At 39.0% G+C, this 14,164-nt stretch overlaps 1 protein-coding gene across 2 annotated transcripts in view; it reads right to left on the reverse strand.

The window, feature by feature from the left end:
• Nucleotides 1–14,164, reverse strand: part of tmem214 (transmembrane protein 214) — a 47,657-nt gene that overhangs the window by 15,779 nt on the left and 17,714 nt on the right. For both annotated transcript variants that reach the window (XM_080192257.1, XM_080192258.1), the window contains exons 5-10: nucleotides 11,324–11,406; nucleotides 3,833–3,935; nucleotides 3,409–3,490; nucleotides 2,155–2,256; nucleotides 1,330–1,471; nucleotides 407–498 (exon numbers count right to left, since the gene is read on the reverse strand). In XM_080192257.1, coding sequence (XP_080048383.1) covers nucleotides 407–498; nucleotides 1,330–1,471; nucleotides 2,155–2,256; nucleotides 3,409–3,490; nucleotides 3,833–3,935; nucleotides 11,324–11,406 — 604 coding nt within the window. The remainder of the gene's footprint in view (nucleotides 1–406; nucleotides 499–1,329; nucleotides 1,472–2,154; nucleotides 2,257–3,408; nucleotides 3,491–3,832; nucleotides 3,936–11,323; nucleotides 11,407–14,164) is intronic.

The raw sequence follows: 14,164 nt of genomic DNA on the forward strand, positions 1-14,164 counted from the left end.
CAGCAGTCTTCATGGGTCTCCAGTTTCACCCCACAGTCCAAAAAATGCGCTGGTTGGGTGAACTGGCCATGTTAATTTCTCCCTCAATGTACCTGAACAGGTGCCAGAGAGCAGCAACTAGGGGATTTTCACAGTAACTTCATTACAATTTTAATGTAAGGCTACTTGTGATACCAATAAATGAATAATTTAAATCTCAAAAAATGCAAGCATTCATAGGAAGCTACTACAGAATTACAACCACAATAGATCAGCTCATCCAAAACAGAACTCCAGTTAACAAATTGGATTTGGGTATGACAAACATCAGACGATTATTCCAGTTTAAATCTACATATGGATGCTAGAAGAAAAAAGGATTACAATTTTTCCATTGCACCTCTTTGCAACCTTTTGCAATAATCACCTGGACTGAGAGAGATGCTTAGTGTACAGCTGTCTCCAAACGCTGAAACTGTTGGAATCTGTGGTCAAGCATTCAACCATGCATCTTAAGAGCTGAAAGTTGAGCAAAAGGGGCGTAAGGTTCATATTATCCTAATTCATAAAAGATGTGTTTCAGGCTATTTAATAACTTACACCAATAACTTAACTGAATACAAACATACATCACATTTCAACTGATCAATGAGAGGTTAAGTTCTCAGCTGCTACAACTGGGAGACCCAGTAAACAGATAAATGCAAAATAAATTAGTTGCATGCAAGCAATTTCTTCTTTCTCATTTATGACATTTCAGAATGCTGACCCCTCATTAGTTTTAATGGATAATTGCCCAATTGCATTTTTTTTTAAAAACACAAGCAGACAGACAAAACGTGCACAAGCTACTTAAAACATGAGGAAAAGAGGTGGTGATGGAGACTAATGTTGATACCTGTTAAATTTCAGAACAGGTTAAGGCTAACTTAATTGAGTCAGGAACCTAATGATTTTCCCAACCTATGCATCTCAGTTTTTGTTAGCTGGGGAAAGTTAGGAGATGGCCAAAATAGTTTGAAATGATAAATCGCAATACACAGTTACTATTTTCAATACATTTAATATTAAGTATTAGAATTCAATACCCCTGTTATGAAGCTTTGAGTGATTTCTTTATAAGATGTTTCCGATGGATTGGAAATTCATTTGGTGTTAAACAATCAAGTTTTTTTTTCCAAGAGTTGAATATAATTTTAAACATCCTTCCTCAGCCTTGTAAAGAAAATTTGCAATAAGCTTTGACAAGTTTTTTTTTGTTAACGTGAATGCAATAATGGGAAAAACCCAAATCAAAGTTGTTTTTTTTTGTCACATTAAAATTCCATGTTACATCAAAAAAACTATTACCTCTTTCTTCATTTCAGGAGGACAGTTGGGAGTTGCTCTGGATAAGAAAGAAGGAAAGTAGGTGTGCAGTGTAGAGTCAGGTTTGGCACCAAACGCCAACACTTTCAGCCTCGGATAAAGATGGCGCAACTGATCCTGTAAACTGAAAGTAAGAATTAGGATGTGTTGGAAAATACACTTCTGTAATTTGTCAAGTGTACTATTTTAGGAATTGGGTTTTATATTTTGAAAGAGACACACAAATTTTTTTTTAACCTTTTGAATACTGAAGGCACAAATAAATGAATATTTAACTTGGCTTCCAAGAATAAAATGAGGTGAAATGATTGAGGCACAAGTGCCACTAGCCTAATATGTTAACTTGCTCCTGAGCACAAAAAAAAGCATATAAACAATTAACATGACAGAGCAGTTAAAGACAAGTCATTAACTGGTTTAAAACAGTCAAATGATAAATATGCAGTTGAAGATTCTCAGGAAAGTGCATGTTGTTATGAATAAACTAATTAATTTGTGTAGTTCTTATGGTTGTACCAGCATTTAACAATTGAGGACTAGGCTAGCTTAAACTGCGTGCATATGGAGATCTATATTGCTCTTTTCTAGAGGGATTGGAAGCCGGGCAAAAATAAATTTACATTTTTCAATGCACAATAAATATTCACAACATTTTTCACGTACGCTTAATCTGTGCCGATATTTAGTCGGGGAAAAAAAAAAATCAATGCACAATCAAGTCATTAAGCAATTTCAAGCACAGACCAGAACAATCTCAGTAACTTGCAGCTTTCTTAAACAAGTATCAGAATTAAAATTCTAACTTACTTGGGTGAAAGTGAGTTGTTAGGCATGAAAGCAAAGTCCAGCAATGGGAAAAAGTCTTTTGGTCCAATAGTTCCAAATCCCTTGGATAGATTGGAATGCATCCTAAAAATGTTAAATAGATACAAGGGAAGAGTTTCTGTCAAAGGTTTTAATTAACAGTTATATAATATGTTTAGTTCATCTCTTATTTGTTTAATAGAGATTAAACATGCAATGGCATTTAACTTTGAAGTCCATTTTAAAGTCAAGGCACTGAAAAATTGAATGCAACTTGTCTACCATTCTAGAGTTTTTCCTTTGCAATTTTCAATGGAGACAAGGGCACAATTAAGTTCTCGTCCCATGAATTTTCCATTTTTACAATGGAATGCAGATGCAATTAAGGGGAACAGATCATATTACTCAAATATCATACGAGGCTCTATTGCTATTTGATCTTTTACTGGGAGAAGTGGTTGTCTGCTCCAGAATAAAGATTAGCTTTGTATTGATTAGTCTGGTCACTCCTACTTGATGTGGAGATGCCAGCGTTGAACTGGGGTAAACACAGTAAGAAGTCTGACAATACCAGGGTTAAGTCCAGCCGATTTATTTGATAGTAAACTCGCAAGCTTTCTGGTTTTGCCCCTTTGTCAGGTGAACCTCATGTTCACCTTCGTCGTTCACCTGATGAAGGGGCAAACCCCGAAAGCTTGCGAATTTACTATCAAATAAATCGGTTGGACTTAAACCTGGTGTTGTCAGACTTCTCACTGTGTTCACTCCTACTTGAGGAGGAAAGCTGTATTTGTCTCAAATACTCCATGTTGAGAAAAGGTGGATGTTTTGTAGACGTGTGTCTGTCTATTCTACTACTTTGGAATAACTCAAATTTTTATAACCAACTAGCAAATGCAATGATTAGGCAACAAAATGGCAGACTTTACAGAATTTAATTTCACAACTTGCCATGGTGAGATTTGAACTAAGATCTTGGGTTCTGGACCCAATGTCAATCACTGGGCTACCCATGCCAGATACTTGTGCAATTAAATACTTTACAAGTGGCACTTGAAGCCAATTACAACCTACATAATAAATATTGAACTAGCAGAGAAAATGATCACCAAATAGCTTTACAGAGAAAGCACATGGCAATCTTCTGTATTAAAATTGCTGTTAGATTCAGCTGAGCCACACAACACAATATGGTGGATTTTGATACAGGCTTTCCACGTATTGAAGTTTACTTTAAAAAGTTCTGCATTTACTCACATTAGCAATCTGTCCAAGTAGCTAATTGCATAGGCAGACAGAGCTTTAACACCCAGTACAGGAAGCATGATGTTAAGCCATACTAAAATGGAAGAAGAGAACAGCTTTTCTAGACAATATATTGCAAATGAATAGAGAATGTCTTGTATTATTAAAACTGAACTGTCTAAACATGAATGTTGTTCAAATTCTCAGACTAAAACAAAAAAGGAGGGGAAATCTTGTACAAAGATCCTCCTAACTAAACTTGTTTCAATTAAGAGTTACAGCAGTCTACTTTTTAAACATTAAAGTGTAAGCAGCAGTAATTTCAGACACCCAAGGAGGGGTGCGAGAAATATGAATAAATTGGATAGTATTAGCCACAGCACAAATTCAATTCAAACTATTTCCAAATATCCCAGGATCACTATTGATTTCTTACCCTTTAATCCTTCTGTCAAATCTGTCCCAGCCTGTCCAAGGGCCCACATGATACTGAGGCATTTAATTGGTTTGTTATATTGGGATCTCAGCAATTCCAGGTACTGAAAAATTAAAATGACTTTATTAAATTATAATAAAACAATGGGATAAGTGACAGGAGCAAGTTTTTTTTTTGCTTTGTAACTAACAAAATTGGAATTCAAATGCAGGACTTATTTAAAATTGAAAGACTATTTGTGGGCCGTTAAGTATGGAGCAGAGGAAAGAAACATTATGTAATTTTTCACACTGGAGCCCCTAACCTTAGGTTTGATTTATTATCGCAATATTATTATTATTGGGCCTGTTTCATGTTCTTTGTATGTATTTGTATACAGTGAAAAGTATTGCATCTTATGCACTATACAGCCAAAGCATGCCATTCATAGAGAAGGAAATGAGAGCATGCAGAATGTAGTGTTACAATCATAGTTAAGGTGTAGCGAAAGATCGAGTCGACTCGAGTCGGTTGATACGTGACATGACCTCAGACTTTTGTATCATTTTTCCCCAATGGAAGAAAGGACGTCTGGGGTATGTGGGATCCTTAATTATGCTGGTTGCTTTGCCGAGGCAGCGGAAATGCAGAGAGTCAATGGATGGGAGGCTGGTTTCTGTGATGACTGGGATTCATTCACAACCTCTTACAATTTCTTCCAGTCTTGGGCAGAACAGGTGCCATACCAAGCTGTGACAACAACCAGAAAAAATGCTTTCTATGGTGCATCTGTAAAAGTTGGAGTGTTGTAGCTGACATGTCAAATTTCCTTAGTCTGAGAAAGTAGAGGTCTTGTGGGCTTTCATAACTATAGTGTCGGCATGGTACACTATCAGCAACGTCCACAACATGAGAATTAGCAGTCGTAGACAATTTGATTCCTATAGCTTGCTACACCATTCAGTAAAATCTTAGCCAATCTGATTGTGGCCTCAACTGCACTTTTCTATCTCACAAAACCTTAAGACTCCCTTGTTGATCAAAAATCTGTTTCATTCATCCTCAGATAGATTCAACGACTCAGTCTATCTAAACTGAGGAAGAGAATTCCACAGACTAATGATCCCAAGAAAAAAATGTTGCCTCAAAATGATTTAACCACCTGCACTTAATTTTTTAAATTGTATCCTCCAGTTCTAGGACTCTCCCCCAAAGAGGAAACAGCCTCTCAACATCCACTCCATCAAATTCCCCCAGGATCATATGTTACGATAAAAGATGCCTTCTAATTCTTCTAAACTCCATTGGCTACAGGTCAAATCTGAGCAACCTTTCCTCAAGCTAACCCTCTTATCGCATAAATCAGTCAAGTGAACCTTTTGTGAACTGCTTCTATAGCCTTTAAGAAAGGCTAAAACGATATGCTGTGCTCCAGATGCACTCCCACTAAGGGCCCTGTATTGCTGTTGCTTAGTGCTTATGTACTTTATTCCCCATGAAATAAATGCCAAATCAATTTGCCTTACAAATTACTTGCTGTATCCAGACACATTGTGGTTCATGCATCAGGACACCAGGTCTCCCTGTACCAGGACTTCTACAGTCTCTTTACATTAAAAATCACACTTTTTATTCTTCCTGTCGAAGTGGTCAACCTCACTTCTCCCCAAATTATTATTCCAGTTGCCAAATTTTTGCTCTCACTTCACCTAAGTTCTTTAGTAAATGTTTTACCTCCCCTTGACAACTTACTTTATCTTGACGTCATCAACAATTGTAACTACCATACATTCAGTCCCTTTATTGTAAATTGCTGAGCCCTGGAACTGATCTCTGTGGCACTCCACCAGCTATAGTCTGCCAACCTGAAAATGACTCTTTATCCTGAATCCCCATTTTCTACTAATTAACCATCTTCTATCCATGCCAATATGCATTATATCCTGCACCATGAGCTCTTATTTTGTGTGGTAACCTTTGATGCAGCACTTTAGCAAATACCTTTTAGAAACCCAAGTACTCAATATCTATAGGTTACTTTTTATCTACCTTGCTGTTATTTGCCGAAAGAAATCCAATACTTCTTTCAAACATGATTTCCCTCTCATATGTCGACTATGCCCAATTTAGAAATAGCATCCTGCTCTTACCTCCTTAATAATAGATTCTAGTATTTTCCTGTGACAGATGTTAGGTTAACTGGACTGAAGTTTCCTGCTTATCTCCCTCCTTTGAGCAAAAGTGTTACATTTGTAATTTTTCAATCCATTGGGACTTCTGCAGAAACTTAGGGATTTGGAAAGATCACAAATCAACGAATCTATGATTGCTGCAGCCACACCTTTTAAAGAGCCTAAGATATAGGTCATCAAGCCCAAGGCCTTTCGTACTAATAGTTTTCTCAGTACCTTTTCCCTGATTGTGTTCCTCTCATTACCTTACCTCATTTAAGTACTCCTGGTGTTTCTGGTGTCATCCAAACTGAATTATAGAATCCCTAGAGTGCAGAAGATTATTCAACTCACTGAGTCTGCACGGACTCATTCTCTGAAAGATTACCTTATCCAGGTCCACTAAGGGGCAATTTAGGTATAGCTAATCCACCTAACCTACACATCTTTGGTCTGTGGGAGAAAACCAAAGCACCTGGAGGAAACCCACGTGCATACAGGGAGAATGACCAAAAAACCTGATCAACATCTTTGCCATTTAATTCTTTCCCATTATTAATTCCTCAGTCTCTTCCTCCAAGGGAAGAATGTTCACTTAATTCTTTTCCTTTAAGTACTTACAGAAACTCACTGGCTTTATACTTCAAGCCAGCATTTTCTGATTCCAATTTCTCCCTTTTCCTCTCATCCCCATCTTCCTATGCTGGTTTGTAAAATTTATCCAATCTTCTGACTTACCACTAATCTTCACAGTATTATACATTAAACTTCCTCAGTTAGTCACCGATAGCGCAAAGGCCTTTCTTTTTTATATAAAATACAGATGAAATGAAACAAAAGCCAGCCAAACAAATCATTCTAGTGGGTCACAAACTTATTCAAACCTCAATATTGTATTAATACCACCCCAGAAGTGCCACTATCAAACACCATGTTTTTCCACTGACACTGAACAATGATGCAAGTAATTGGTACAGCAAACAGCTCTTCATCTGTGTAAAGCCTCTTATTTTGCTCTTCTATAGTAATTGCTGAGCTATTAGTTCAACTCCTTTTCATAAACTACTGAAACTTCACATAATTCAGAAATAATTTTCAGTTTAGCCAGAACGTACCATTTGCATAGAAAATAATGTAAGAAATGTTAAGCACTTTAGTAGGAAGAGGAACTGAATATTTAAATGGAGAAATACAGAAAGCTGCAGCACAGAAGGTTTTGGAGGTCCTCATGCATAAATCACAAAAAGCTAAACATGTTCAGCAAGTAATAAGGGAGGCAAATGAAAGGTTGGCCTTTACTTCAAAGACAATGGAGTATAAAAATAGGGAAATCTTGCTAAAATTATACAAGTCACTAGTTAGGCACACAAAAATATTGGTTTGGTCCCCTTATCCAAGGGAGGATATATTGGCGTTAAGGCAGTCCAGAGAAGGCTCACTAGGTTGATCCTGGGTATGGAGGAATTTTCTGCAGTTGATTGAGTTGGATCTATACACATTGGAGTTTAGAAAAATGACACGATCTTACGGCGACATATAGAATTCCCAGGGCACTTAAAGGGTAAATACAGAAAGGTTGTTTCCCCTTCGGGGAGAATTTAGACTATTTCCTCTGGTTCTAACAGGAAGGAGCCCATTTAAGACAAAGATAATGAGGAATTTCTTCCCTCAGAGAGCAACGAATATGTGGAATTCTTGACTGCAGAGACTGGGTTAAGCATGTTCATGACTAAAATAGATAGATTTTTAATCAATAAAGGAAATCAAGGGCAATGCGGGTAGGACGGAAAAGAGGAGTTAAGGATTATAATATCAGATCAGTCACTTCTTGGTGAATATTGCTGGCCCGAGCGAGTCAGAAGAGATTGTGTGCTGGTCACTTCTTGGTGAATATTCAGATCAGTCATGACTACATTGAATGGTGAAGCACACCTGATGGGCCAAATGGCCTACTCCTTAGTTACATCTTATGGCAATTTTCACACTCAGGCAATCCTTTCAGTAGGAATTTTAATCATTGGCAGCACTCAAAATGACATCTGCAGGCAGTAGCCAAGATTCCCTACCACCAGCCCACGCAAAACTACCCCTTACTCTTAAATCCTACCAAGTGAACTGTACAAAAATTACATCCTACAGATGAAATTGCTCATTTTCACTTGGCATAAAGAAAAATTCTCTTAAGTCTTAAATTTGCCCAACTGACATTAATGAATTGGTTACAACATTTTCCCATAGTTCTACATAGTCTCTAGCCCTGGCACCATTCTGGACCAAAAGAATGGTGCACTGGCCATCAGTATTGTTGCAGGCTAAACATTATTGACTGCCCAGGAATGTTTTGTACCTTTAGCTGAATATTTTAAAAGTTAGCTTCAAGAAAATATATATTTTTAGTTTTCTTCTATCACAACAAAAATACGACGTGGAGATGCTGGCATAAACACAGTAAGAAGTCTCACAACACCAGGTTAAAGTCCAACAGGTTTATTTGGCAGCACAAGCCACTAGCTTTCAGAGCGCTGCCCCCACAAAAACGTGGCCAGCTTTTGTCTCATTGCACTACTGCAAAACTGATTAGATTAGACTGCTCATCAGTCCAGAGACTTTTAAACAATATGTTGATAGTCCAATTAGAGAGGGGGCTATACTAGACCTAGTACTGGGGAATGAGCCCTGTCAGATCAAAGTTTCAGTAGGGCAACATGCGGCTAATAGTGACCACAAAGCTGTAAACTTTAGGATAGTAATGGAAAAAGATGTGTTGTCTAATGGGTAAGGTGCTGAATTGTGTGTGTATATGTGTGTGTGTGTGTGTGGGGGGGGGGGGGGGGGGGGAGCGGTGGGGAGGCTAAGTACAGCCAGATTAGGCAGGATTTGGTGGCTGTTGATTGGGAGAGGCTGTTCTAGGGTAAATCCACATTTGGCACATGGGGAGTCTTTTAAGGAGCAGTTGATAAGGCGGCAGGACAGGCATGTGCCTATATAAAAAAAGGACAGGATAGGAAAGTAAGATTTGAGAGCTGTGGATAATCAAGGAAATTGTGGGTCTAATCAAAAAGAAAAAAAAAGGAGGCACGTGTAAGGTCCAGGCAGTTAAAAACAAAATGGAGCACTGGAGGAATCCAGAGAAAGTAGAAGAGAGCTCAAACAGGAAATTAGAAGGGCAAAAAGGGGTCACAAAATGTCCTTGGCAGCCAGGATCAAGGAGAATCCTAAGGCATTTTACACATATGTTAGGAATAAGAGGGTTGTCAGGGAAAGGACTGGACCGCTCAGGGACAAAGGAGGGGAATTATGCTTAGAACCCAAAGTAGGTGAGATCCTAAATGAATACTTTGTATCAGTATTCACAGAGGAGAGAGACATGTCTGGTAGTGTCTCAGATGCGTTGACCACAAGGGAGGGAGTGTTAGGTTTTTTTTTAAAGAGGGAACATTAAGACAAGACAAATCCCCAGGGCCTGATGGCATCTATCCTAGGCTGCTCAGGTAGACGAGAGATGAAATTGCTGGGTCTCTAACAGAAACCTTTGTCTCTTCACTGGACACAGGTGAGGTCCCAGAGGATTGGAGTTTAGCAAATGTGGTCCCGTTATTTAAGAAGGGTAGCGAAGATAACCAGGTAATTACAGGCCGGTGAGCTTGACATCTGTGGTAGGGAAATTGTTGGAGAAGATTCTTAGAGATAGGATATATGCGCATTTAGAACGGAATAATCTCATTAGCGATAGACAGCATGGTTTTGTACGTGGGAGGTCATACCTCTCAAACTTGATTGAGTTTTTTGAGGAGGTGACAAAAATGATTGACGAGGGAAGGGCCGTGGATGTCATCTATATGGATTTTAGTAAAGCGTTTGACAAGGCCCCTCATGGCAGGCTGGTGCAAAAGGTTAAATCTCACAGGATAAAAAAGGGGAGCTAGCTAGATGGGTGGAGAACTGGCTCGACCATAGAAAACAGGAAGGTAGCAGTGGAGGAGTCTTTTTCTGGTTGGAGGTCTGTGACTAGTGGTATTCTGCAGGGCTCTGTACTGGGACCTCTGTATATATAGAAGACGTAGCTGGTGTGATCAGTAAGTTTGCAGACGACACAAAGATTGCTGGACTTGTGGATAGTGATGAACATTGTCAGAGAATACAGCAGGATATAGATAGGCTGGAAAATTGGGCGGAGAAATGGCAGATGGAATTTAATCCAGATAAATTCGAAGTGATGCATTTTTCGGTAGATCGAATGTAGGGGGCAGCTATACAATAAATGGCAGAACCATCAGGAGTATAGACACACAGAGGGACCTAGGGGTGCAAGTCCACAGATCCCTAAAGGTGGCAGCACAGGTGGAGAGGGTGGTGAAGGTGGCATATGGCATGCTTGCCTTTACTGTACAGGGCACAGAGTATAAAAGTTGGCATATGATGTTGCAGCTATATAGAACATTGGTTTGGCTACATTTGAAATACCACATCCAGTTCTGATCACCACACTACCAGAAAGACGAGGCGGCTTTGGAGAAAGAGTACAGAAAAAGGTCTACCAGGATGTTGCCTGGTATGGAGGGTCTTAGCTATGAGGAGAGATTGGGCAAATTGGGGTGGTTCTCCCTGGAAAGATGGAGGATGAGGGGTGACTTAATAGAAGTTATAAAATTATGAAGGGCATAGATAGGGTAAACAATGGGAAGCTTTTTCCCAGGTCAGAGGTGACAATCACAAGGGGTCACAAGTTCAAGGTGGGGGAAGGGGTGGGGGGGGGCAAGGCTCAACACAGATGTCAGGGGATTTACAGAGAGTGGTGGGGGCCTGGAATGCACTGCTAAGCAAGGTGGTGGAGGCAGACACGCTGGGATCATTTAAGACTTGTCTAGATAGTCACATGACCAGACTGGGACTAGAAGGATACAAATGAATGATCTAGTTGGGCACATTAGCGGTGCAGGCTCAGAGGGCTGAAGGGCCTGTTCCTGTGCTGGACTATTCTTTGTTATTTGTTTTTAAGTAGACAAAAATCAGTCTTCAAAAGAGCACAACTTCAATATGTCTCAAAAGAAAGTGAGCCAACATGTCACTAAAAGATTACAGTTTATGCCTCATTAGCCTCAAATTAAAACTTCAGTACATTAACTGCTAAGAATGTGAACAGGAGAGAGAAATGTAATGGAGAAACAGCCTGCTGGTACCCAGTTACCTGTTACACACTGCCTTACCCATACGTGCAGCCTTACATAATTTGTACTTAAGATACTTGTAAGCATTGCAGACAAAGCATCAACTACTACTTGTACATAAATATGCCTCAAAATATAAAAAGGCTGTAATCATTTGCACAATCTGTGCTTACCTTTCCAAGATTCACTGTTCCAATTTTAGGTTTGTCTAGCAATATAGCCTGAATACAAATTCTGTAGCCATGCAGGGATTCACCTGAAAATAAGCAAGTTTTTTTTGAGATAATAGAATGTTTGATAACATATATAGCATTTGAACATCCCTTACTTTGGCTTTCAGATATTATCAATATGGGAAATCAGTAAAACAATAAGATTTCTATAAACTCATCTTGGTCCAGTTTATTAATTAGTGGAACAGAATCAATAATTGGCTGTACATTCTTACAGGAGAGGAATTAAACAAATAACCTGACCTGAATTTACAGAAGACTACAGATTAAACACGAAACATTGCACTTATAAACTACCCTACAACCAATGAATTGGACTAAAGTTCTGTAGCCTTGCAACATCCAGTCATGCAAGGTAATAGACAATTGCTAACAGGAAAAAGTAGCTCTCTGAATATACCTTTTCTCAACATTAGCAGACTTCAGGACAATTTGTTCTTTTTAGTTAAGTTGGGTAGCATGGCCAGAGGCGGCTTGGGGAGCCACAGGGCCTGTTCCTGCACTGCAGTTTTCTTTGTTCTTGAGTGCAACAAGGGTTAAGCATTTGCAACGAACTTCGGGCAGAAGCAGTGTAAACAATGCTTCCCAGCATCTTCAAAGGGTCACACTATGACAGGCATCATTTTTCAGCCAATTAGATTCAGTCTGTGCAAGAGCCAGAATCCACTGCAGCCCCACAGCAACTCAGCCACAAATGTCAAGGATCTGCAATTCATAACTAGGCATTCTAGTCAAGCTAGAACACTGACATTGCATAGAAAGCAGAGGCCAGAAGAAAGCCATTTGGTTCATGGTGCTTATGACAGCCCATTAAAAAAAAGTTATCTGACTCACCCATTCCTCTTCCCCACAGGCCTGTTTTTATTTAAAATATTTAAGTAGGTAAGGGCATCACTGGCAGGGGCAGCATTTGTTGCCCCTTCCCAATTTCCCTCTGCTGTCCTCTAAAGAGGAAACCACTCTGCTGTTAAGAAGGGAGTTAAGACTTTGACACAAATGACAGGAGGAATGGTGGACACAGTTCCAAATCAAAATAACAAAGTATTATGTAGATAGGGTTTAAAAAAAGCATTGAAGTCACAATCATACTGAATGGCGCAGCAGGCTCAATGGACTGAATGGTCCATTCCAGTTTCTACGTTAAGATGGGGCCACTTGGAAGGAAACTTGTGGCTGTCTCTGCACCACCTTTAAAACTGTATACTTTATAGTACCTTATATCAAAATCTACAGCTCATCATTTGTGTACAAAATTTTACTTTCATGTTTGCACATCTCACCAATCTATGACTTCCACAAATCTGGTTTCATCTTCTGTTACCTACAACCTATGCTTCACGTCATTTGCAAACTTTGAAAATGGTGGTCCTCTTAAATCCGGGTCACTCAATGTCATAAAGAGCAGTAGTCTGAATACCAACCCCTGAAGGGCACTATTGCACCTCCTTCCAGTCTGAAAGGAATCGATTCCTTACTTTTTCTTTCAAATCCATGCAGCCATTTTAATCCCAAGGCTTCAAATGTTGCAAACTGGTCAGTAGTATTTTATTAAATACATGAATGCAAAATTATCTAGATACATTGTGGCTACAAGAGAGAATTACAGCCATTAATCATAGCATAGTGGTATCAAGCAGTACTCACCAAACAACCTGCACATTGACACTAGTATTTTATCAGAACCATTCAGCCCCAGATTTCATTAATCACCTTGGTTCAAACATGAGGTGAAAGTAACTGCCCTTGGCATCAAGACAGCATCTGATCAAGTGTGGCATCAAGTAGTCTGAGAAAATTGAAATCAACAGGGATCAAAAAAGTCCACTGACTGGAGCTACACATTTCACAAAAGGAAGATAGAAAGAGACCAATCTTCTCAGGAATTGCTCAGGACAACGTCCCATGTCCAACTATCTTCAACTGTTTTATCAGTGACTTTCCCTTCATCACAAGGAGGAAAGTTGAGCTGTTCACTTTTAATTGCACAACATTCAGTTCTATTTGTGTTTCCTCAGATAATGGAACACTGCACTGAAGCAAGACTTGGGCAATATCCAAACTTAGGCTGAAAAACAGCAAATAATATTTGCATAATACAAGCTCCAAGCACCACCCTCTCCAATTAGACCTGAACCACCACCTCCCGACATTCAATGTCATTACCAATCCTGGTAATCAGCATTTCAACTAGCTAGAACATCCACTCCCTTCATCTCGTGTGCATATCCAGTTTGGTGTAGTCCCTACAGCAAATCAAGGCTTATTCAACAGCACTTTCCAAACTTATGATCTTCAGCATCTAGAAGGCAAATACTTAGGAACACCATGACCTTCCACATTCTCTGCCAAACTAAATCTTTCAATACTACTGGATCAAAATGCTGGAACTTCCCATCCGCATCAAAAGCGACTTCACCACACATACTGCTGTTTTAGGTGGCATCACCACCACTTTCTCAAGTGATTAGCAATAAATACAATGCTACAAAAACACTAGCAAGTTGATAAAGTATATTGTTAAATGCTTCAGATGTTCTGTGAGAAATACATTTAGTAATTCTCAAATAAGTAGAAGCAGTGAACAATTTTGAAAAGCAACATTACTTTTCACAAGACATATGTCCAACCCCATGATCCTGTATATAACCTTGTTATTTATGGTTTCATAGTTTAAAAAACTTCCTGTCAGCTAACATTTCAGTAAAGCATTATGGACATTAAAAATGAGAGTTTGTCAAAAATTGAAATTACATTAAAGTAGTCCAAACTTTGAAGGATTAA

This window comes from Carcharhinus amblyrhynchos, chromosome 7 (assembly GCF_965287045.1).
Source record: "Carcharhinus amblyrhynchos chromosome 7, sCarAmb.v2.hapA, whole genome shotgun sequence".
Classification (NCBI taxonomy): domain Eukaryota; kingdom Metazoa; phylum Chordata; class Chondrichthyes; order Carcharhiniformes; family Carcharhinidae; genus Carcharhinus; species Carcharhinus amblyrhynchos.